The following is a 26,367-nucleotide window of genomic DNA, read 5'->3' on the forward strand; positions in this document are numbered from 1 at the left end:
AAAGCAGACTTCTCAAGTCTGGGAGGCTCTTCAGAACAACAAGATTGAACTGTTTGCTAGCCATGGGTTTCGATATTATTTATAGCATAACATTATACGTTCTGCAACTTTGACACCAGGAGGCCAGATACAAACAAATCCCCTGTTATTCTAGTCATTGACCTCTGGCTCTGTGCCAAGCAATACCGAATAACAGGCTCGCTGTACAAGTGAAGGGGAGGGTGGGAAAGCTTCCCAGGTCGCTAATTTTAGAGGCAGCTGGGGGGCCGGGGGCGGGGAGGGAAGTGGCGGTGGCGTCTGCACCCGGTGCCCAAATTTCTGCAAGATATACAGGCTACCGACAGGTATTTCCTGTTAGGATTAGCTCCTTCTTAGCTCCGGAATATTGCTCGGATTCTAACTGACAGTTGGGCCATAAAGCCCCATTTTCAGCGCTCTGCAGACTGCAAGTTGCAACAGAAAGCTCAGATGAGGCCTCTCTCAACAGGCCTAGCGAGACTCCAGCCCTCAAATAGCCTGCTTGCAACACACCCCAAGCAGCACAGAAAGATGAATGGAGGCCTTCTGTGCTTAATCTGAGGCCCAATCCACAAGATATCTGCTTCTTCTGCCCAGAGACCAGTGGAGACTGGGTGTGTGCAGACACACACAACCCTGCAAATAATGGTGTGACTCATGCAACACACCCCAGTTTGTCTGATTACTTCGAAAGCTAGCATCGCTATAGCATGGGGTGGGTTGGGGGGTGCTATGGCCCTCCAGATGTGGCTGGGTTCCAACTCCAGACAACCCCAAACACCACAGCCGGCAACCTCTGGGAGGCCACAGGTTCCCCCCCCACCAGCTGTGTGGCAGAAAATGGTGCAAATCAGGAGATCCACACAAGCAGCAATTTGTGTTTGGTGAAGGCAACATTAGCCCTCTTCAGGCATTCACAGCCTGTGTGTGTGAGGGCTCTCCACCTTTCAGTCATTCAGATCCGTGAGCACATGGGATTACAGTGGTACCTCAGGTTACATATGCTTTAGGTTACATACGCTTCAGGTTACAGACTCCTCTAACCCAGAAATAGTACCTAGGGTTAAGAACTTTGAGAACAGAAATCATGCAGCAGCGGCGCAGTGGCAGCGGGAGGCCCCATTAGCTAAAGTGGTGCTTCAGGTTAAGAACAGACCTCCAGAACGAATTAAGTTCTTAACCCGAGGTACCACTGTATTCATCACATGAGAAGCTTTTCTGCACAAAGCAAGAGCCCCACTTTGGACCTGCCCACCTCTTGTGAGGCCAGATGGGGTGGATCCAGAGAGCACAGACCTATTTGCTCCCTCATCATGTCAGCTCTGAGCCCCTGAAGAGAACTAGCTGCTCTCGAACTTCTGATAGCTAAGGCACACTTCCCCCTAGTTATTGGCCATTGTGAGAACACGAAGCTGAACTAGATGGGCCTGGCCCATCAGGATTGTTTTTATGTTCTTACACAACTAATGGGCCTTACTTTATTTATGCCTCTATGAGGCACAGCCTAGGGCAGGGTTTCCTCCCTTAAGTCCAAACCAGTAGCCCTCTTCATCCAGGGCCTCTCCATGTTCAGGGATCATTATTTTCTAATTATTTATTCAGGACCACAAGGCCTGTTCTGTCAGATAGCCCATTCTTGTCCTTTTGCTACAATTCCTGGCCATGTGTCATCTTAACAAGGCTTGGCTGCTTGCTGATTAAATTAAGATGTTCAAGGAGCTGCAGGTCTCAAATGAGAATTCTGATAGTGCTATTAAGCTAATTGCTTGTGTAATAAGAGCCAATTGATAAGGAACAATTTACAACATAAAGGGGGGGGGGGAATTGCATGGTTGGGAGGTGATAGAAGAGAATGACTTCATACAAACGTTCCCAACTTCTAAGCAATTTCACTTTTATTCCATGTAAACATTGATAGTAACACTGAAAAGATTGTATTTCTGTCTCAAACTTTCTAAGTACTTCACATATATTACCTCCTTCCTTATAATAACAACAACACTATAGAGGCGGTGAGAGTCATTTGCCTAAGGCTGAATGGCAAATGAAAGATTGAAACTAGGAGCATCTTGATTCAAAGCTAAAGTCTTCATCACTTTGCAACACCTTCAAGCATCTCTATACCCATGATCCCTCTTATCTATCCTTCTCTCTCTCTCTCTCTCTCTCTCTCTCTCTCTCTCTCTCTCTGCACCTGATAACCTTTGAATACTCTATAAATTCTGTGAACCACCCTGAGGCCTCTAGGTATAGGGCGGTATGTAAATTCAGTAAATAATCATAACAACCCCAAAGTTGTGGCCTCCATTTGGGAGCATGCTGTTCCTTGTGTGCTGCACTGTGCTGTTTTTAATGTTTCGTGGGTTTTTTGTTGCTTATTACAAAGTTCTCCAACTTTCATTTAAAAACATGAATACATTACGTTATTAAAAATTCATATAAAACATTCACATTCTCATCCAAGCACCTACAAATCTTACACACACACACACACACACACACACACACACACACGTCCCCCCACTGTACTTAATACAAATCCAAGTGCCCTCACTGCCCTGCATTAGTCTTTAAATCCTGCTGAGAACATGCCTCAGTAATACTGAAGCTTTCTACCAACAGGTTTTCTTGCTATTTAAGTATTATATTTCAAGAAACATAAAAAGCAATGGCAGCCAGGTAAATAAAAATTAACTCCAAAATCCACAAACCTGGGGAATGCTTTAGCATCCTTCAGCAGACAAGTTATGCAAAGGAGGGAGATGGGAAGCAAAAACTCAAAAGAACTATTTAAAAAATGGCTGGTGGTATAGCTATGAGGTCAGCCTTTAGACTCAGGGGGCCTCCCAAGTTCGGTATTTTGCAGGAGAGATTCAAGCACATCTCAGAACATCAGATCTACAGTGCAACAAATCCACTAAGAAAACTAAGCAAAAATTGGCTCTTTGCAGTTTGGAGATATGGAAATGCATGCTTAAAACATGGCACACAAAGCCTTTGGAAGAGGTATAGTAGAGCTGAACAGACTTCAGATTTGGGGGATCTACCTTGGTCCAGAGCCAGCTGCAAAATGGTGGCTCAGAAAGGCAGGCTTATGTGAAATAGTAGCTTTGTGGTGGGACCCAGGACTCTGTTCTCAACACTGGAACTGAACTCACGATTCCTTTGTACAAGAGAACATAAAGGAGCCTGCTGGATCAGACCAACGGCCCATCTAGTCCAGCATCCTGTTCTCACAGTGCCAGCCAAATGCCTCAATGGAAAGCCCACAAGCAAGATTTAACCACAAGAGCACTTGTCTCTCAAGTAGTTTCCAGCAACTGGTCTTCAGAGGCATTGCTGCCTCCAACTGTGGAGGCAGAGCATAGTCATTGTGGCTAGCAGCCATCGATAGCCCTGTCCTTCATATATTTATCTTATCTTCTTATAAAGCCATCCAAGTTGGTGGCCATCACATAGTTTAGCTATTCACTGCATGAAGGACTTTTTTTTCTCTGTCCTGAATCTTGCAACACTTCTGGTTTCTCCTCAAGGTCCATTAACTTCAGAAACACACCTTTTTTTGCTTTTTTTAAGCTCTTGCTTAACAATCAGGGGATGGAAATCTTTGCCAATCCACCACAAATGACCCAGAAACCTACTTATATATCCTGATTTTCCTTTAGACACCCCTAATATATAGATATTTTCTTTGCAATTTTCAGTATTTGAGGGAAATGGTTAAAACATTTTATAAGAACTTTAAAGTACTGGACAACCCCCCCCCCCTTAAAAAAAAACCTCATGCCAAAGCTAATAAGGCAGATCGAGATAATCCTTTGCCAGGCTTTTGCTCACTAGGGAGTTTTGCTGTATAAACACAGAAAGTAAGAACAATTCTGAAGGAGTTTAAACTGCCTTTAAAGTTGAGTTTTAAAGTGGCTTTTGTACTTATCTTTAATGAATATAAAGATTCACTTTATTAAAGCTGTTTACAGTCTGCCACTGTAGCGTGACCAAGCAACAGAACCCAGGAAGTAGCTATCCAAATCTAAGGTTATTTTCTTAACGTCCATGATTAATTAGGGCAAGAAGTAGGTTTGGTCTCCAAATCTTCAGCACAGGGCAGTCCAACACACGACCCGAGGGCCACATGTGGCCCTCAAGGCCTTCTTTGGAGGACCTTGGCAACATCTGATGCCCCCACCACCACAGCCCTCGTGCCGCCTTCCGAAAGCCGAGGGTAGATGAGGCTCTGGGCTTTGGGAAGAAGACCTAAGGCTCTGACAAGAAGCTAGAGTCCTCTCACATCCTTCCCAAAGTCTAGTTAGCACTTCCCCAGCTTTAGGAAGGGGGTAGGAAGGCTTTAAGGGCCCTGCCAGTGCCTCACAGTGCAAGGGCTGTGGGAGAGGTGTCAAATTTTGGGCCCACTTCCCCTTCTCTACCTCCAACCCCGTGCAACAAAGCAGTGTGTGGCTCGTGGGTTCCTTATTGAAATACTCTTGCAGCCCACTTGGTATGAAAAGTTGGACTGTCCTGCTTCAGTACCTCCTTGTCTCCCATATAGGGCAATGGATGCCAGTCACTCCTATGGAGAAAAGAACTGAGTTGCTTGGGAGGTCAAGAAGCAGGTCTCTGGCTCTGAGAAGATCTCACTGGTTCTTAAGTTCCCCATCAATGCTTGCACCCAGGCATAGTTTTTGCAGCTCAGGTGTGTAATCCTACAATCAAAGAAACCTGTGCCAAATCCCACATTGATTTTTAAGTGGGCAGGATTTGGAGGCTCGGAGAATAAATGGATTTGCAGCTAAGCTAGAACTCAACACCACGATGACAGGCCTAATCTTGAGTCAGCCCACTGCTCCATCTAGCTCAGAACTGCCTACTCTGATTGGCAGCAGATTGACCGGGGGGGGCGGACCTTGCGCAGTCCTACCTGGAGATGCCAGACAGGATTGAATCTGGGACCCTATTCCATGTGGATCAGAGCTGCAGCCCTTCTCCAAGACAAGGAATGTGGATCAGTGTGTGATCTGACCCTAATGACCACCTGTCTAGCCTTGCAGAAAGGGGTATTAGCTGGGAGGTTACTGACCAGTGTCTGGTGCCCATTAGAACTAGTGGGACAGGAGTCCAGGAGCAGTCAAAGCCAGATCCAGCAGGTTCTTGTTTTGTTCCCACCTTCTTCCTCCTTGCTGAGGGAAATGTTGAGGCTAAAGAGGAAGGTGGCAGCCTATGCCACCTCCTGGACAGGATATAAGAAAGAAGACAGGACAGGTGGAGGCTTGCTATGGGGCAGACCGAGACTGGCTGAGCTGTGCCCCGTTAGAAACATAAGAAGTTGCCTCCTACTGAGTCAGACCATTGGTTCATCTATCTCAGTACTGTCTACACTGACTGGCAGCAGCTCTCCAGCATTTTAGACAGGGAGCTGCTCCCTGCCCTACGTGGAGATGCCACTGGGAATTGAACCTGGGGTCTTCTACACGCAAGGCAGATGCTCTACCTACTGAGCTACAGCTTTTCCTTGACCATTCACTCTTCCTATAGCCATTCATCCTAATGGACCAGCCTGCAATGGAAAATGCTCTTTTCCCATGCCACTTTAACACAGCTGTTTAATAGCTGCTAACTGCTCATTTATCCCCATTTGCTCCCTTCCTTTTTTGCCCAGAGCTACAATACGATTTTTCTCTCATTTTCTCTCTCACTTCTCTTATTTTCTTTTCAGTTTCAAAGGAAGGCAGGGCTGGGTGGGTTTGGGAAGTGGGGGGTGAGGAGAGCAAAGGCAGGAAACGCCGCCAAGTAGATGGTGTTTGAAGAATTCAAACACCCCTTGGCATTTAAAGTTCAGAACGTGGTTAGAAAGCCTGTCTTAAGCAGAAGATTCTCCGGGCAATGAACACACCCTCTGGGTGATTTATGGCAAATGCACATTAATGGAGACAGCTAGAGGAACAAAGAAAGGAAGAGTTGGCACAGCACTTCCAACTCCTGCATTGCTTTTCTCAAATTTCACCCACCCACCCCGCTGCCTTGATTACATAACTTTCAGGTCTTCCCAGGGTCACAGTTCTTAAGTGTGCATAAAATGAGTCCTCAAGTATGTTTGCATCACTAGAAAGCTTGCAATTTATAGGATTAGTTTTTATTTTTGTTTCATTTTTTGCTGTTTTCTACCAGCCCAGCACTGAAGAGGTATAAGTACCCTGAACCTTATTTCTGCACACACACCCCTTCACATACAAATCAAGCCCTTCTAGACCTGCTTCAGAAGGAATGGCAACATAGTGATCCAGCAGAAACAAGACACCCCAGGTTCAAACCCTGATATGTCCAGTTGTTGTTGTCGGTAATTTAGTTTTTATTGAGAATTTTTAACGCAACACAGGACATTAACCACAAATCATCAACAAACCCAACCCTGGTACATTTTGGCAGTCAGGGTGAAAAAGGAAAGAGAATTAGGGGAGGGAAAGGAGCAAAAAGGTACCACACAGTGGAAAGGTAAAAAAACAATATCCCTGATAGAAGAATGGAGGCTTTTCACGGACTATTTTTAAAAAATGCTATAGTCAAATGAAATAGTGAGCAGGATTCAAGATAAAGGCAGTGGAATAAAAATGATAAAATAACTGTAATAGAGAAACTTGTATTAAATAAAGAGATAATGCAGTCAAAAAGATTTGAGTAAAAGCACTGTGGAGATGGGGTAGGAAGTCAACTATGAAACAATGCAATTATTTGATATTAAGATAATTGTGAAAATGTTTGAAAACGCTAATAAAAAAATTATACAGCAAAAGAAATAATATCCCTCCAGTGATCAGGTAATGACTTAGATGTCATATAAATGACAAACTCAAGCCAAGGGCCAGATGTCTTTGGGGAATAACACCAGACCACTGGGGAAGGCGAGAATCAGGCCAGGAGAGGGGCTGACACATGACAAATTCAGTAAACGGAAACCAAGTAAATGAAACAAATGACTTAAGATTTTATTCCCCTAAAGGGATCATCCACACTTCTGCTTGCCCTGTGCCTAGAAAGCATAGGTCCAAGAGGTTTTCCCCTTGTCCTGCCAGTTTCCATGAAAAATCCCACTGTTTACTGCTCAGTGGGACATCAATCGGTTTCTGAGGACTGATTTTTTTTTCTGATTCAGTGGCAAGCAGCGCTTTATCCAGAGTGCGGGGTGGGAGTGGCAGGACAAGTGGAAGTGTTGACATACCCATAGCCGTGTTTTATGCTCTGCAAGATTCTCAACTGCTACCAATTGCCATACTTTGTTCCACCACCCTCCCAGAGAAAAATGAGTGTGATACCTCCAATGGGTTGACAAAATGGCTGGGTTAGAGGAAAATTATGATTCAGGCCGAAGTGGTGGTGCATGAATGCAGTACAAGTCATTTAAGATATTAGTAAGTTATCTCCCATTTGCTTGGAACAGTCTTTACGCACCCGAAAAGACTAGCAGCTAAGCCAAGTTGTAGTCCAACAGCATCCGGGAGGTACCAAGTTGGTGAAGGGGAGCTTAGGGCACACCCATTTCCACAGCACTTCGCAGCAAGCCACCCGAAGGAGGAACTGTGGTCAATCTCTGTGGTGGGATACAGCCGGCTTTACTCAGCTGGGCTTCAAAATGGCTGCTGTCCCAAGCACACTGTATCATTAGGGTTTCCTCTCTAAGCCAGCAGGACCTCACACAGAAAAGTCCCCGGGCTGGGTTTCGGCCTGCCTCTGGAAAGCCATTCCCTCCCAGCAGAATGTCTCATAATGTCTCTGTTTCTACAAGAATTTCCATTCTCCATCTGCCACCAGCAGCTTTCAGGCTAGCAGTACGCTTACAAGTCATTCAAGGTTAAGGACTCTACTGAGAAGGGTGCCTAGCTGAGGTCTGGGCCTCTTCTATAGAGCAATTGTCTGGTGGCGAAGGTAGTTCTGTTGCTGCTGCCTTGGTGCTCTGAATACTGTGCTCAGGGATGTCTGTAGCTTGGTGACAGAGTAGGGCTGGGAAAGATTCCTTGTCTGAAATAACTGGAGAGCTGCTGCCTGCAAAAGGCATCCTTCCCCAGTTTTGGGTCCTCTAGTTGTTGCTAGGATTACAAAGACCACCACCCCCTGCCAGCATTGCCAATTGTAAAGGATGATGGGGGTCGTAGTCCAAGAATATCTGGGGACCCAAGGCAGATGAATGCTAATGTAGACAATAGTGAGCTAGCTGGGCCAATGGCCTGAAGTGGTATATGGCTGCTGCCTCCCTCTCTCAGGTAACTGGGGGAAACTGAAGAAGGAGAGGGTGGGTGAAACACGCAACCCATTTTTGTGTGTGTGAAATTTCTTTTATTATTATTAGTGTCTGTGTGTGCAAATAAATTGTACACAGAGAGGGGGGAAATGTTGTTTTAAAAAGGGAGCATATACTTATTTGAAAAACTGATGCACCCACTCCACAAAGGGATGTGCTCCCTTCTCCCAGGGTTCTTTCCAAGCAAATTAATGTTAGGCAGGAGGAAAATTAGAAGGAATGCACAGGAAGGTTTGTAGGTACAATTTCTTTCATCTAAATGTAGGTGCCCATACATGCATTCACCTTTCTTCATTCAGCTTTCTTTTCTTTCTCTTTCTCTCTTTCTTTCTCTCTTTTTTTTTAAAAAAAGGGATAATGTAGTCCAGAAAAGGCCTCTGAGGTCATCTTCTATGCTATGTCAGCCAAGACAGGGTTGAACTTAACGAAGTGCACTGGCAAGTGTCCTACACATTTAGCAACTCCAATATCCTGTGCACTTTTGCTCTGTGCCTGATAATTTCTCCAAGCTTATAGGAAATTAAATATAATGTTGGATGTGCACCTTTGATTCCAAAGAGGCATCCCTATACTTGACACTGTAATAAAAAACTCTGCCAACATATCCTAGAGGGAAGTTGTTTTCCACACTGCTATGAGAGGCAGACAGTATGCTTCTAACAAAGAGTCCACGGTGCTTAATTGCCTAATGACAACTTTGTTCTAAAGTGCACTGCCAGATCTGCTTAGGCACCCCATCACTGGCTGCATGAGAATTGCATGAGATTTGCTGCATGGCACAGCACTTTTGCAGCCCACTGTTGGGAAAACAGATTGGCCTCCAAAAACATCCCTGGATAAGCACTCTGAGCACTTAAGTGTTCAGCCCTACCTTTCCTCATTCTGCGGCCTTGAATAAGGTGTTCCCTCCCAGGTGCAGGTCTGCAAAATGGGAATAATTCAGCTACATGTTTTCACAAAGCTAGTGAAGGCAGAATCTGAAAAGCATCTTGCTGACCTGGCTTAGACCTGGGAGAAAGGCGAAGCTGGCCAAGGAGCAGGAAGAGAAGACAGCCTCTTAAGGTGCATTTATTGATGCACCTTATTGACAGGAAAGCCTTTACAGCAGCCAAGGACTATCCCATTACCAGCTCTGACTTGCTACTGCTGAGAAGATCCTCTTTCTGTTCTACCAGGTCTCCTTGCAAATCCCTCTTCTGGCCCCTGAGCTGGGGGGCATTAATGCACAGGTTAACTGCACATCATTTCCAAGACCCACTGTGAACTTCAGCCCTGGCATGTGAGAAGAATAGAGGCAGCATGAGTATAATAAGACATCCGCAGCTCCTTGAAAAAGTTATAATCCCGTACAGGATCAGGATAAACAAGTGGCAATGTTGAGCAGTTGCTTCAGTTTATCCAATTTCACAAGTGGTGAGCATGCACCCTACTCCATCTTCATGGTGCTGTCCTTTTTGAAAAAAGGGGGAGGAGCTTTAGCAGAAAGCTAGAGAATGCCACCTGGACACCTCTCCCCCCTCCCCCAAAGTACAATGTTATCTAGATACCAAGACACGAAAAAGTGGCATGAAACTACAGGAGAGATAGAGTGAAGAGAACAGAACCTTATGGCACTTTTACAAGTCCCAGCTGGTGGGGGTGGACTTTGCTGGCACTGATGGGCTGGCCTGGAGTCTTAGGATAACTTCACAAAGAGAGTTTGTTGTGGACTCTATGCTACTCATGCATGCAAGGGCTTGTTTGTTTGTTTGTTTGTTTGTTTGCTTGCTTGTTTGTTTCTGCAGCATGCACGCAACATTGTTCTTCTCAGGGTTTCAGCCACGTTAATCCAGGTTTGCCATTTCCAGTGTGTGTGTGTGTGTGTGTGTGTGTGTTAACTTAATGGATTGCCCACAAAAATTGTGAAAGGGAAAAATAATACAGGTCAGCATTTTGATGGGAATGCATTGAAGAAACAGTAAAAAACCTCCTTGCATGAGCAGCACAGAGTCCTTGGAGGTTAAGGACTTTTGGAGGTAGAGCTATAGTTCCAACATGAGTCAGAACCCAAGAATTCAGGCCAACATCTCCCTGGCAATGTGTGGTTGTTTTGTGTGTGTTCTCATCAGAATTTGCTAGATGTCACCAATAGTTTTTGCTGCTAGTTATTTATTTATTTTCTGAATACTTCTCTGGAGCAAAAACGGTACTCCAAAACAGCACAGCTGGTTTTGCAGGGAAGGGCTGCAGTTCAGTGACGGAGCATCTGCTCTGCGTGAGGCTCAATCCCACATGGCATCTTCAGGTAGGGCTGTCTGAAACTCTGGAGAGGCACTGCCAGTCAGTGTAGATAATACTGGGCTTGATGGACCAATGATCTGACTCAAACACAAGGCAGCTCTCTAAGCTGAAGAGATGGGAAGAGACAGCAATCCAACTAAAGGGTGTGTTTGGAGTCACAGCAGTACTTGCTTGTCTTCTTCACTACTTCACTTAAAAGGAGTATATTGTTCAGTATATGTAAACAAACGAACTGCCGGTGTTGTTTTGATAGCCTAGTCCTAAATTTGATCTAAAGGGACCTTGTCTTGTATAAGATCAAAACCTGGAGAACGTGACATTGCAAGAGGTGGCTGAAACACGGATAATCAAAGCCCTGTGTGCTGTTATTGTTTGGGTTGGGTCCACACCTTGCATCTGTTGATGTTCTTTAGCATAAGTCCTATTTTTACAGGCATACACTGTGTCCATAAAACTGTGCTGCACGTAGACCATGAGAGAATGGCCCAAGCGTCCAGCCACTCAATCCACTGAGATAGGCAGACTTCAGCCTGAAGGTGCAACACTCAACACACCAAAAGAACAAGGAAAACTCAAGGGTATCTCACACAGAGTGTCTTGATTAAGGCCATAAAGTGAGTCAGTGCCAGAGAAGGAACTTGTAGTAAATTTCTGACCCATGCTTAGCCTGTGGCAGATTCTCAAAATAAAATACAACGTTTACTGGAAGTATAGGCACTAACATGCCCAGTGATATGCCTTTTCAACTCTTCTATATCACAATGAGGTGGTCCCATAAAAATACAATGTTAGGATATGTCTTTCCTGTAAAGACCGGGGGGATAAGCAGCTTTCAAGAACATATGTTATTAAGACGTGGAAGCTGCAATAAAATGCTGCAGTATACAGTGCTCAGTCAGTCATGCCTTATTCCAGGATATTCCATTCCATTCCCTCAATCCCGTTTCTACTCCCTTCCAATCCTCAGCAAGAATTATGTAGCTACTGGGCATGCTCAATTCTGACTGGGATTTCATTTTGTTGTACTTTTGCAAACTGTGGGGACTCTCCAAGCCTCCCAGTACCTACTTCTTGTGGGTATATGGTTCTGTTTTCACCAAATAAGAATGGGCAGTTGGAAAATGAGAAATATATTGCCACACAGGGTTTGCTTCATTCATGTCAAACCAAAGCACTTAAGGAGGCATGCAAAGTTCTCTCCCATCCCTTTTATCAGCAGAACCACCCTGCAAGGTGGAAGTGTGCATGCACACGAAAGCTCATACCAAGAACAAACTTAGTTGGTCCTTAAGGTGCTACTGGATAATTTTTTTAAAAAAAATTATATATTTCTACTGCGTCAGACCAGCACGAATCTAGAACCCTGCAAGGCAGGCTTTCCTGAATGACAGACACACTCAACAAGCATCATGGCTGAGTGAGGATTTGAACCAAGCCTCCCAGTACTAGTTAAGGATACTCAAGGTCCCCATTTTAAAGCAAGCTGGCCCAGTCTGTACTTCCCATGCATAGAACAGAGCACTGTTATCTCTTTGTTTCTGATACATCTCTGCATTTTGCACAGTTCTCAGCTCAGAAAATGTACAAAAATGCATACAAAAATTTTCCAGCAATTTTTTTTTTTTAAGTTTGCATAATGCTGTGGCCACAGTATGGAACAGACCAGACTCTAGGCTTTGTTTTCCCTAAGGTAGTCAACATGCATTTTGCTATACCACTTTAGACTGCCGGGGGGAGGCCCATGCAATAGATTGCTGGGTCATATTTTTTAAAAATCACTCTGCAAAGGTAAACTACATGTAAGGATCTAGAATACAGTGGTACCTCAGGTTACAGACACTTCAGGTTACAGACTTCGCTAATGCAGAAATAGTACCTTGAGTTAAGAACTTTGCTTCAGGATGAGAACAGAAATCGCGCAGCAGCAGCACAGTAGCAGCGGGAGGCCCCATTAGCTAAAGTGGTACGTCAGGTTAAGAACAGTTTCAGGTTAAAAACAGACTTCCGAAACAAATTAAGTTCTTAACCCGAGGTACCACTGTAGTCCTGTCCCCAAAACTTGGGGGGGGGGGGGTTGAGCAGAGGATTATTTTGTACAGAGAGGCATTCGAACGTGCAAGCCTCCACCTGCGGTCGAAAGACGTACAGCTCAAACAAAGGCTTAGGACAAAGGGGAGAACAGTCCTTAGCCTCAAGGCAGGATCCTCCAAACAGGACTCCCATTTCAGACCAGGTCAGCTAGGTAACAAGCTGGCAGAAGCAGAAAACTAATGCACACAACTAAATACAACTTTGTTTGAAACCAATGTGTAAAATAATAATAATAAGAATCTACCCAGGTGGCTCAGGCATGTGAATTATGTTCCACACTAGAACAGAAGGTTTGAGGGGGGAGGACCTTCCTGAGTGACGGAAGTCTATGAAGCTTTGGGGCTGGAAGGAATGGTGGGAGACTGGCTAAGCAAGAGAGGCCTTGCAAGACAGGAATTGCAGGATTCTTATCAAAGTGAACCTCTAAAGTGAAAATTCAAATAGGTAAAAATAGTTTCTATCCCCCCCAAACCAAAAAAAGAACGAATGCATACAAAATCCCTCAAAAGCTAGAATAAAAAGGTCTGCTTTAAACTAACAAGCAAGCAAACAAGCCATTTGAAATATGTTTTCATTCAATGACACAATTACAAAAAAACTGTAGTCGTTTTGGAACTTTCTAACCACATGACCTCCCTAGGAAGCTATTTCTTCACTGAAGGCATACTAGCTGCTGATTCAAGTAGTCCCTGGGTCCAACTTGCATTCCTAGCTCTGCCACGTTCCAGCAAAGTAAACATGGACAGGACAGCCGGCCTCTGCCCCCTCCCCTTTACCTTGTCCACTTCATTACTAAGCTCTCAAGCAGAGGCCTGTCCGTCTCCTTGAGCCTATGGAATATCTAGCAAGGGGGGTCATTTTATGGGAACTGAACTTGCCTGCCAGTGTTTTAAGCCAATGGGTGAGGTCAGAGCTGTGACTGGTAAATGAGTTTCAATCCCTGGGGTCCTTAAGAGCTATTTACTCCTCCTATTTTGTGAACTTTTCTTGCTTCTGACTTATAATCCAGTCCCCAGATCCTCCCATTTACTACTCTATTTTGCTGCCTGCCAGGTACTTGCAGCAGCTGGCAGGCAGCTATATAATATGTATGTAAGTGTGTGCACTGGGGATCAAGGTAAGTGCAGGAATGACTTGTATTGCTGCCTGCTAACCATGTTGAACAGAGGTGCACTCAGGACCATTGCTGGGAGAAAGTTTAGGTCTTGCCCTGAGAACCTTAGTGCAGCCTTCCCCAGTGTGGTGTCTTCCAGCTATTTTGGACTACAGCTCCCATCAGCCCCAGCCAGCACAGCCATCCTGCGCAGCAATGAAGCCAAAGTGTGCATAACTAAAATGATAACATATTCTTCCTGTTTCTCTCCATCTCCCTTCCCTCTCCCTTCCACTGCCTCCCATTGTGTTAAATTCGGTATTTTCAGTCACATGGTCAAGCCAAAGCAATCCTTAGGATTCAGCATCACACACATAAGAATACTGCACCACAGATAATGAATACTGAAGAAGTATCTCAATGGTTTGTGGACTCAGATTTTCATTTTATTAAAATGCAGCAGTGGCTGGGATCCAATATGCCTGCATTTGCTCTGCTACAAATGCACTGCACAGTTTTGAGCAAGTTAATTGTTCCTAGTCTCAGTCTCTCCCATATCCAATGTGCAAAATGGGAATAACCACAGCTGACTTTGAAGGTTTATTGTCAGGGAGAGCACAACACAATACTGTTACTCTGCTGGTGGTGCCTGATGGGCTGAAACAAAAACAATTCCATTTTCACTTGAGGAGAATTAAGAGGCAAGCTGACAGGACTACATCTTTTTGCCAGAACCTGCGTTGCATCTTTCAGCATTGAGTTCAGCCTTCCTGTAAAAAAAAGTCAACGAACCAAAAGACAGTTAATGGCAAAGCTCATTAACTTCTGTTCAAGTTTATTTGGAACAACAGTGTCTGACCTGAATTTCCCGTTATTCCCTATAACCTTTACCCTGCTGAACGTGGAGTAAAAGCAGTTTGGGTAGGTGAACCCTGGTGCACTGGTCCACTTTACTCATTACATTTTAGTTGTACAACTACAATGGGACTGTACATCAAAGAATGTAAAGCAGAAATGTGTCAAATGCATTTGCAAACACATGAATCATAGACCTATGTTTCCCCAGGAGCCAGGAGCAGCTCATCCACTATCTCAAAATGCACCATTGGTACCCTGTGAAGGCACTTTATAGGCTGGGCTATATTAGTCAGGGTAGTGAAAAAGGCTGCCTCTTTCATCTACCTCTGTTTTAGCCTGTGATGATGAGAGGGCAGAGTTGACATGAAGGGTTTTGTGGGCTATGGTTAAGTCTTGGTACCCTGCATTATCACCATATTAATGGCCTTGCGTGCCGACCTGAGAGAGCTGTAATTCTTTGAACTTCTTATTGCTATTACAAATGTTTACAGCAGGAACTTGATTTAAATATTTATGAACTTTACATGATGTTTAGTAACTGAACTGTTAACTTTTACTAACATACTTATAACTGAGGAGAAGGGAATTGATAAGGAGCAGGATCTATTGGGAAATTAACTAGAGTAAACCAATTGAACAGGAGCTGATGCTCTGCCTCAAGGTACAAATTAGCTGAAAAAATTATTAGGGGTGTTTCAGACTGGAAATTAGTTGGCTTGTATTCTAAATTCTTCTCCATACATGCAGGTCAGCATATGCAAATTTGTACCTAAGGGCCTATGTCCCTGAATCATTAAGTAACTTGCAACATCCGTGGTTGCAGCCCAAGCTAATCAAGTCACAATACAGCATGACCAGCATACAATAAACAATCATAAGTGGATAATCAAATGCAAGTTTGGACTAAAATAATGTCTGAAAAGACAGAAGACTGTTGCTTGGGGGGTGCGGAAAACTATCTTCCAAAGGAACTTTTGACTCTTGCAAAAATTCCAGTATATTCCTATTGCAACCAGCTCTCTCATGCCCCACTCTCCAAAAAGTAATCAATATCTAAAAGCATTTCATATTAGAGAAACAAAAATGGAACAATCTGGAAACAAGATTTGGGTTTCGGCTGGGTGGAGTAAGACTTCCAGGAGAAACATGCATTTGCTGCCTTTCAACATGTGAAGCAGCCCAGAATCAAAATGTGAACCATCTCCACACCGTTACCACTTCCAGCAGCCCTACAATCTTTTACAAGTGGACAGCTCCTTTAAATGCATAAAATAAAAAGAGCTTTTGACATAGATGTTAGCTGTAGCTATGATTTCAACAGCGCAGCAACAGAAAAACTTTTTTTAAAAACCTGTATTTGTCTTTGCAGTGTAAGAACTTCTGGATTTGGGCTATTACCGAAAAATTGCACACAAAGTGCATGATTTCAGGAGGGTGCAGGATCCAGAACGCCCCTAGGTCATTTGGTGGGATTATATTTCCTATGCTTTGGACTTAGATGTTTAGCATTCACCATCCAGAGCAGCTTGGGAAATATGGATGCCTTGATTTGTACTGGTGTGTCACCGAACCTCTTGGGCTTGCTGATCAGAAGGTTGGCAGTTTGAATATACACAATGGGGTGAGCTCCCATTGCTCTGTCCCAGGTTCTGCCAACCTAGCAGTTCAAAAGCATACCAGCGCAAGTAGATATATAGGTACAATTGCGGCAAGAAGGTAAACAGTATTTCCGTGCGCTCTGATTTCTGTCACAGTGTTCAGTTGCGCCAGAAGTGGCTTAGTCATGCTGGCCACATGACCCAGAAAGCTGTCTGTGGACAAACGCCAGCTCACTCGGCCTGAAAAGCACGATGAGTGCCACAACCCCATAGTCACCTTTGATTGGACTTAACCATCCATAGGTCCTTTACTTTTTTAAAACATTATTATTATTATTATTTATTGTTTTTGTTTCCTGTATACCCTGGTAAATGGTAATACCCTGCTACTGCACTTTTGTTGAAAAAAGAAAAGCTAAAAATAATGAAATTTACACTGATGAAATGGTAAGTCCTATAAGATACTCAAATTCATCCGGACTGGGATTCCCCAGTGTATCTGTTCACAAAACTCAGTGAAAGATCACATGAGACTCATTGGTGTCTATTGGGTAGCAGGGGCCTGGCCTTCTACAGAACCATAAACTTAGCAGGAAGTTTCTGAACAGAATGCATTCAAGTAATGGCGGGGGGGGGGGACTATGTCACCTGTGGAGAGTTAAAATCATCTCCATATGACCAAGTAAAGGAGCTTGTTTAAACTGGAAGTACTGGCTTTCTCCCTCTTTTCCAAGGCCATTATAAGGTAACTAATATTAAGTGTGTATGTCAGCAAATGAATTAGTAGCAATTCCTTCTGCACAAAAATAGCAGAGTTAACTTGAAAATTACACACATTTAACTTGTGCACATTCAGCTTTACATGCTTGGCAAAATAATTTTTAAAAATTAAGGGGGGGGCGCATTCAAAAGAAAAAGACTTTGGGAATCTCATCTGCCATTGAACCTGATGTGTTTTGATTATGCACAATGTTGGCTTTACGCGCTATCCCTCAAACATAACCCCAGCGTAAGTTGAGACTCGTCTGCACCACAAGGTACGTTAGTGGAAAATCAAGCAAGAGGGAATTTCACAAGATCCAAACCTCTGAAAGGAGCAAGCCAAAAATGTCTGAGAATTCCCTGTCAGGGATGGGAAAACCCTGGAACTGCTGCATTTTTGCATAAGCAATTGCTGCCAGTTACATAATTAATAACATATGCATGAGGCACCTTGCATGAAATGGTTCAGTTGCACGTGATACCCAACAGGATTTCACTAGGGAGAACTCATCCTGGGAGCAACTGGCACCGCACAGTCCCTCAGCCCTTGCAGACTTTCCCCTTCCAAGTAGAAACAGAATTCTGAAAATAGCCATTTTGATGCAAGAGCTGTGTGTGTATACATTTAAAAATTCATATGCAGAGACAGCCTTCTATGGAGAGCTGGCATTCAGGAGGAGCCACATTTAAAATGCTTTAGAGGGGACATGGGTGGCTACATTCACATGTCTGAGAAATTTGAGACAACTAAGATAAGAGAAAGGGAATAGGTGCGTCCCAAGGATAAATTTTCCAAGTTGTCATCCCTGTCCCTTCCCCATTCACAGGGGAAAGGGCTGCATTTTTAAAAACCTTTCCAGAAGTATGGTAAATTCTCCTAGCCTCAAAACGACACAGTGCAGGCCTAGGGCAGCAAAATTAAGTTTCCCCTGGAGCGGCAATATTGCTTGACCCGGCCTTGTTCACAAGAGTTGTTTGTTTACATACATCAGTGTTAAACTAAATGTTTCCCTATTAAGCGGCAGGGGCGGTGGAGCTATCAACCACCCTGCTGCTAATTCCATTACACACACAAAACCCACCAAAACTACAAGTGAAACATTACAAGAAATCGGAACTCCTGTCCAAGAATCAAGAGCCAGTATAGGAACACCCTAAACAAACTCAGTTTGCTTCCATTCCAAAGTCTTTCACCATCCGGATTTATGGGGTAGTTTCAACATGACGGTTTCAAAGTTTCCTACACTCAGATACATCTGTTGTAGCCTTTGGCAACTTGGTGCTCTTCAGGAAATGCTGTCTGGAGCGAACGGAAGTTCAAGCCCCAACATCTGGAGGGCACAAATGTAACCAGATATGTTAAATGGTGAACAACTTCAGCATTGTAAGTTTAGAACTGTTTTGATGGAGCTAAACAATAAAACTGTTGACAGCACCGCCACAACCAAAACAAAACTAAAACACAACAATGATCCAAAGCCATTGTGCATAATTTCTAGTCTTCCTTATTCACTGTAACTGGAACCTACAATTCATCACTGGTATAAAATGATCCTCTTAAGGCAGGGTAGGAAACCTATAGGATTCCAGATGTTGCTGGACTCTATCCCTCAATAGCATGGCCAATAGTAAGCAGTGATGAGAATTATACTCAAAAACACTGGGAGGGCCACAGGTTCACTGACTCCACCACTATCCCAAGCTCTAGGCCCTCATCTTACCTGGACTTCCATTACCAGCAGATTCTTCCACCACCCCACTTCTCATTTGACATGTCAACCAAGAGAGATTATAGGTTCTCCAGGAAGGAACAGTATATTCCAGCCTTCGCCAACCTGGTTCACCCCTGAAATGTTGGACTACAATTCCCATCAGTCCTGACCAGTATGGCTAAGCTCCCATCACGTTTTGGAACCTTGCAGCTGTGCAGGCTATTGCAGTGGCGTAGCGTGGGGGGTGCAGGGGGGCCGGTCGCACCGGGCGCAACATCTGGGGGTTAGGGTTAGGGGGCGCAAATCCACGGGTTAGGGGGTGCAAATTACTTGCCTTGCCCTGGGTGCTGACAACCCACGCCACGCCACTGGGCTATTGCCTGCCACCCTGTTGGCACACGCTGGTCTACGTAATGTACCTAAAATGTTCTCAATACAAGATGTACAATGAGACTGAGATGGGGTGAGTGCCAGGCTGAGCTTCCAGGACTCCTAGAGCCATTCTAGCATTACACAGTCGCCACATTTTCTCCCTATAGTTTGGCTTCCAAGCTTACCTAGGGAGGTGTGTAAAGTACCATCTCCAGATACAGAATACAAATATGATTTGCAGCTAGGTAGCAAGACTAGAGAATTATTACTATGATTCCGAAAAATACACTACTTGCAAGCAACAGGGTTAATTGGCCTGCACACTAAAGAGGAGGGGAGAGGGAGGTTTTTAACGTTCAAAATAGGATCAAAATGTGTGTGTGTGTGTGTGTTCCTGTTCTTAATAGGCTGCTGCTAAGGAACCGGGAGGCTCTAAGACTTCCAAGCTGCTCTGATGCTCAGAGAGACCAAAATCGCACATCTCCTCCTCGTGGGTGAATGTATACACTGCCGCTATTATTTACTATCAGGCGCCGGCAGCACGCTCGGCGCTGTACACGTTTCGCTGTTGTTTTTGTTATCATTGCTTGGGGGATTCAGAATAGCTTTTGCAACTGTGGGAAGTTTTCAAGCAGCGGGGAGCGGTGGCAGGAAACCGGCACCATAGCTGTCAACTTTCCCCTTTTCTTGCGAGGAATCCTATTAGGAATAAGGGAATTTCCCTTTAAAAAAGGGAAAAGTTGACAGCTATGACCGACACTGAGGCGAAGGACTCCACACCGCAACCCTAAACAGGGGTGTTGAGAGGGTGGCCCGCCGATCAAGCTCCCCAGCGGAACTTTTGAAGGAAGCATCCTACCTCCCACCCCCTCCAAACCCCACCACCACCTTTTTACTACCATCTACTTCTGGCCCGCCTACCTAGGCGCCCCTAAATGCAGCAGGCCGGAGTGTCAGCGTTGTTCGTTCCCTCCAGCCGCGCAAGGGTCTCCCCTAACCCTTGCAGCCGCCCCTTACCGACGCTCACCTGTCTTAAACTTCAGCGAGGGGTCTTCGGCGGCCCCGTCGTCCTGCAGCAAGACGTAGAGCATCCCGAAGGAGTTGTGGATACCGAAGATGGAGCCGTTGCACCAGGTGGCAGCCAGGACCACCACCCAGCCGAAGCCTCCTTCGGGGGGCGTGAAGCCCTGCGCCGCGGCCCCCGGAGGGCCCCCTCTGGCCACCACAGCGCCGCCAGCCGCGGCTTCCCCTCCTTCGCCCTCCTCCCCTTCGTCTTCCAGGGCCCCCTTCTCTGACAGCGCTTGCTCCTGACTCCGCAGTGCCATCGCGACCGCCGGTCGAGCTCCTCGGATCGGCAAGAGGAGGAGGAGCTGGTGCTGGTGCTTTGGCTGCTAACGCTGTAGCTCGCTTGCAAGCCGGTCCCTCACGCCTCCTCCTGCTCCGCTGCCTGCCTCTCCTCCTCGGTCTCCTCCTCTAGCTTCCCCCGTGGTCATCCCGCCGCCGCCGCCGCCGCCGCCGCCTCCTCCTCCTGCTGCCGCAGCGAGAGGGACCCTCCCCCTCCGCGTCCAGCCCAGACAAGCCTCGCCACGCCCCTCCGCCTTGCCTAGCTGCCTCCCGCCTGGATCAAAACACGCGCGGCTCTGCTTGGAGACGCTCACGGCGGGCGGGCGGGGAGGCAGCGCGTCCGGAACTGCTGTCCCCGCCGCTGCTGCCGCCGCCGCCGCCTTGCACGGCCCCGATTCTCCACCGGAAGCTGCCTCTGGGGTGTCACGTCTCCGTCCTACCGGAGGGTGGTAGGCTATTTGTGCAAAAGGAAGGAGGCCGCGGAGGATGCGAGCGATGGGGTCGCCCCCCACCCGCTCTGCAAAGGTACCGCTCTGGCGGTTGCAATCCGGGCTCAGCCCAGCTGTCAATCCCCCAGAATGTATTGGTGGGCCTTGCCTCTGAATACGAAGGGCATAGGAGTGCAGCACCTGCAGCCGAGGGGTGGGGGGGTGTTGGGGGCCTTTGTTTTCCTCCCAAGGAAACCGAGGGGGAGAGTAATGGCAGCCCTCGCCCACCAGGAGAAAGAACAACTGCGCGCACTTGCAGCTCCTCTGAAGTCATGGATTTAGGAGGAAAAATTCGAGCGGCCGCGTCTCGGCTGGGGGAAGGCAGGCGATTCAGGGGCTCTGGAATCGCCCCCCCTCACTTGTCTAGGTGTCCCGTTTCCCCCTGCCCGCAAGGTTGCGGCGTGGTGTGTTCACCGAGGCTTGGCCGACGACGGGAGGCGACAGATTAACCCCGAGATTGGGAGAATCAGGGATAATCCACGCCCCCCCCCCATGGCAGCAGTGGGTTAGGTTGCTAAATGGGTGAAATGGCGTCTAAAATATGGGTCACTTTATTGTACGGTGAAAAATGCTTGCGCGTGTAAAAAAATGTTTCGCCACCACTACTCAGTGTCGTAGTAGTAGAAAACTGGTCTTGAGCGCGTGATCAGACACGTTTGGAGGAATGGAGAGAGTGTAAGTCCCCAAAAGTGAAGGTGAGAAAAGCAATTCCTGTCCTGCCTGCGCGGATGCATGATTCCCCGCCCCCGACGCCGCCGCCACTCTTCAGCAATGACACACCGGGGAGTAAGCCCCACTGAGCACAGCAGGGCTTACTTCTGAGCAGGTATGGAGAGGATTGCGCTGTTCGGCTTCGCCCCCCGCTGGTCACTAGCACTTACTTACCTGGGAGTAAAACCCATTGAATACAACGGGCCTTCCAAATAAACGCACCGAGTCTACATTAAGCCAGCAGGCTTGGAGCAAGGGAGGATTCCCCACTACCTCCGCCCAGGCATCTGCTTGGCACGTATTGGGTCCTCCTCATACAACAAAACAAATTTCAAAGAAGGTGGGACATTTTCAAGAGCTGGGTAGCTTATTTTATCTTTTCTTTAGGAAAAAAAAAGTCTTCTATTGGGTGGGCTCAGTAAAAGAGTAATGGGAGAAAGATTCAGCAAAATGGCTCCTTCCTACTACCTTCTTTCCTTCCTACTCCCCCCCCCCCCATCAGTAAACAGGTTGATGCGTTTGAGATGGGGGGGGGTGTTTCGCAAGCAAGGTGCCCACGCGCATTTACTTCCACAGAAGACCATGTGAAGCTCTCGCATTTTGATCCATCATAATAAATTGTTGTTATATTGTTACTGCTTTTATTTTGTTACTGGTTGCTCTTGTGAGATGGCTCTGCAGCATTTCCGCCCAGGCAACACACACGTCTGCCTTCAGAAGATCCATAAGGATTGAAATCCCATGGGGCAGCAGCTGCTGCTCCAGACCTCCCTGCCCTGTATGTGAGGGCAGCAACCTGAGTCCTTTTCCCCTCTCCCACCAGCAGCAGATGACATTTGGATAAGGAGGTAGAGCGATCTGAATGCTGCCTCCTTGACTCTCAGGTGTCTGTCAGACTCAGACCCTGAGGAGTGGGAGCCAAGAAGGCTGGCTGGTGGTGCTGTGACTGGGAGAGGATGGGCACCCACCCAGTGGGTCAGGGGAAATCGGGATGGCTGTGCCAAGTGTCTCAGCAGTGAACTCTGGTGGTTTAAGGAAGGGGTTGTGGAGCTATAAATGCAAGACCTCTTACCATGCCAGGAAGAAAATAGCTCCCCTCCCCTTGATTTCTGCTGTGAACCTTTGTTGTTTTTTGCTGCTTCCCCTGCAAAACCCCAAAGTCCTGACAGCCCATTGGAAGCAGCTTTCACTTCCCTCCAGGAAGCCAAGGGGCCATGCAGCCCCTCCCCTTGGGATCAGGGAGTAGTACTCCCCTCCCCCCAGGAAAAAGCAAAGAGCACTCCTAGAAAGCTTAGCAAAAGGTAAAATAAAATGGAAGCACAACAACCATTTCACTGCCGGCCTCACCTAGAAGAGATAGATTTGAGTGTGAGTGCGTCTGTGTGCCTGAAGCATTCTCCACCTCTTCACTCACACACAGAGAGAGGTACTCAAAACTGACCTTTCTGCTATGGTTTACAAGAAGGCCTAACCAGCACTATGACATCCGAATGGTGGAAGGGCACCGGTGGCGGGAGGCTTTATTAGGGAAAGCGTAGCTCAGTTTAAGAACAGTTTTGGTTTAAGAACGGACTTTCGGAACGGATTACCGTAAGTTCGTAAACTGAGGTATCACTGTACTGTATATATCTTCCCTTCAATAAATATTCCCTGGGAGACTTACAAGCAAAACAGTGTTAGAAACACAATATATGATAATATATGAAAATCAAGAAGAAGAAATAGACCACATAGTTTTACAGGCTGGATTCAGCTACCCTTAGGTCAGAATAATCTGTGCTTAATTTAAACTAGGATTAAACTTCATGCCACTATTAAAATGACCCTTTCTTTGATTCAGCAAAGCACTCAAACTTGAAACACCATACATGACTCTGATATGCATATCTCAAAAAGAATATGGTAGAGCTGATGAACATCAGCAAAAGGCAACCAGAATTATCAATGGACTGGAGCAAACTCCCCAAGGAAAGGTTACAACTCTTGGTCCTTTTTTATATATAGATTAGGAAGGAAATGAATAAGAAAGACATGGCAGAGGATTCGGTAGAGACTGAATCCATTCAGGCAAATGAAGGGCTGCTCTGCCAACCCCATATATGTCCACTTGACTACTTTGATTGATGGACTTGGAACGATTACAGATGCCACATAATACCCATTCTGCATTGGTAAGAACTCAAATCTTTTAGTGTAGCAGCACCTACACCCTGGAATTCCCTGCCTATTGACGTCAGGCAGGTGTCTTCACTGTGCTCTTTTCTGCACCTGCTAAAAACATTGCTTAGGCAAGCCTGCCCAGGTGTTAGAGATGGATTGAATCTGCTTTTAGCCTATTGTTTTAACTTTTCAAAAGTCTTTATTTGTTATTTTTTATTACTGATAATTTTATTGTTTTATCTTTTTTGTAAACCTCTTTAAGGGATGTTGCTTTTCTCTCTTTTTTTTACAAACAAGCGGTGTACAAATTTTATGGAATAAATTACCAATAAACCTGAGTCTACACTCAGTCACTCGCCACCTGCCTGCCTTCTTAAAACCAGTCCGGTTGAGGTAGGGGAGACACTGTCAGCATCCCCCGTTTAATATTGTCTCTTCTACAAGTAAGCAGAGGTGGGTGGGGAGGTGGGCTGGAATTAGTTGGCTCCACCCATCATTGGCTCTGCTGGGTTCTCTGCCTCTCCCTGCCAGTTTTGCATTTCATGTGGGAAATGGATAGACATTTTTCTCCCTCTGAATGGAAATGGAGGAAGATTCAGTACAAAGAAAAGGAAGGATGTCTTCATGCAGCACATAGTTACTATGGAATGCCCTCCCACAAGACATCATGAGATAAAACGGGATTATTCATGCAGGATAAGTTTATCAATGACTACCAGTGTTGGTAGGGATGTCTAAACCACAGAGCCTTGGGCTTGCCGATCAGAAGGTTGGCGGTTCCATGCACTGCTCTGGTTCGCCAGAAGCGGCTTAGTTATGCTGGCCACATGACCTGGAAGCTGTCTGCGGACAAACGCTGGCTCCCTCGGCTATAGAGAGAGATGAGCGATGCAACCCCAGAGTCGTCTGCGACTGAACCTAATGGTCAGGGGTACCTTTACCTTTACCAATTTTGGTGGCTGTATGCTACCTCCAGGTAGATCTCTGAATTCCAGTTGCTGGGAAATCTGTTACCCTCAAGTCTGACTTGTGGGTTCCCCCCACAGGCATCTGGTTGGTCACAATGCTGGACATGAAAGGCCTTGACTTGTGTCTGATCCAGAAGAATTCTTTCTTTCTTTCTTTCTTTCTTTCTTTCTTTCTTTCTTTCTTGCTCTTAAATTCATCTGACTTGGAAATCTGACATCCATGCTGTTTTCCTAAAACACTCTGCCTGGAATTAAACCAACACAAATACTACCAAGAAAGGGAACCAACCCCACGCCCAAAGCTGCAAGCTCTTCTATTGCTCCACCTCCAGAGCTTTGTGATTACACACATTTGTAGGGCTGGACTTAGCTATTGCTTGCTAGATGAACCTATCATTTATTTAGCAAATACAAAGGTTGCACAGCCTGGCCAAAGAACCATTGTCCCAGGGTTGAAGAAAGCATTGCATGCAAGCACAGGCATGTGTAATAAAAAGCAAGGGGTGGGGTCTAATATTAAATGCAAAGCATTGTGGAGAGGAAGGTATTTGAAGTGGAGGGGTAGTGGAAGTACTTAACTCTTTCCCCCTTTGCCCACCGCTTTCCCCAACACAGGATTCACAGGTTATGTTTACAAACTGAAATACAAACATCTACCTCAAAAAATGCAATGGAAAAATACCCATTTTTACCCAGCATTTAAATGCCACCAGGAAGATGGACATACCTCCTATAGCAGTGGGTTCACAGCCTGGGGGCCTCTGCCATCAACAGGACATGGAGCAAGTCCCTCCATTCAAACCCTGAACTGGTGGGCAGGATGACAAACATCTACCTGGCCCTCAGGACTTTCCCTAAGCTGTGTCCCTTATTAGTCCTTTCCCCATACACACACCCCTGAGCGCTTTTGCCAGGCATCACTGCACTGTGATAATGCCTCTTGCATGTCTAGATGGCGAGAGATATCTATAGAGTGTTTGCGTGTATGTGTAGAATCCTCTGACTTTTGCATGGCTAGAATACAACCTGTGGCCCCAGGCTAGGTGTTACATCTGTTGCTATGGCCACTTTTGCCTCTGGCCACACCCATCACTGGTACGTGCTCCCTCAGAGGTCTTCCACCAGAAAATCTGGCCCCCACGCTGAAAAGGATTCCTTATCCGGATTTAAGGTATCAAACACCAAGCAACACTGAATTGGGCCTGAAAGCCAACAGAAAGCCAGTGAATAATAATGCACTGACATTACAGTATATGCACCACCTGACCTGCTCTGGTTAAAATTCTCATAGCTATATTTTAGTGGCCACTACATGGTACTTTTCAGCATTATTCAAAGGCAGTCCTACATTAAAATCTGGGAGCTTTATATAGTGGGAATGGATTATTGCATACCCTCTATGTGTCCTGATTTTCCAGGAACAATCCCAGAATTACAAAAGCCGTCCTGGCTTTTGATTTGATGCTGGAATGTCCCTATTTCCTCTGCCAGTGCTGCTGCTACTGAGCTCAGAGAGGAGAATGACCCGCCGCTTGTTCTGAGGGATGGTGGCGGAGGCTGCTGCAGCTGCAAAAAAGCATTCTGTTGCCTCTCCGTGGCCACCAATGCTGACCTTCCTTGGGTAG

General features: G+C 45.9%; 1 protein-coding gene across 1 annotated transcript in view; it reads right to left on the reverse strand.

Annotated features, from left to right (window-relative positions):
- SLC16A2 (solute carrier family 16 member 2) overlaps positions 1-20,587 on the reverse strand; it is an 88,869-nt gene extending 68,282 nt beyond the window's left edge. The window contains exon 1 of the mRNA XM_080989870.1: positions 20,099-20,587. Coding sequence (XP_080845996.1) covers positions 20,099-20,396 — 298 coding nt within the window. The 5' untranslated portion in view covers positions 20,397-20,587. The remainder of the gene's footprint in view (positions 1-20,098) is intronic.
- Positions 20,588-26,367: the final 5,780 nt, after the last annotated feature.

The sequence above is a fragment of the Podarcis pityusensis genome (genome assembly GCF_964106645.2).
Source record: "Podarcis pityusensis genome assembly, chromosome: Z".
Lineage (NCBI taxonomy): Eukaryota > Metazoa > Chordata > Lepidosauria > Squamata > Lacertidae > Podarcis > Podarcis pityusensis.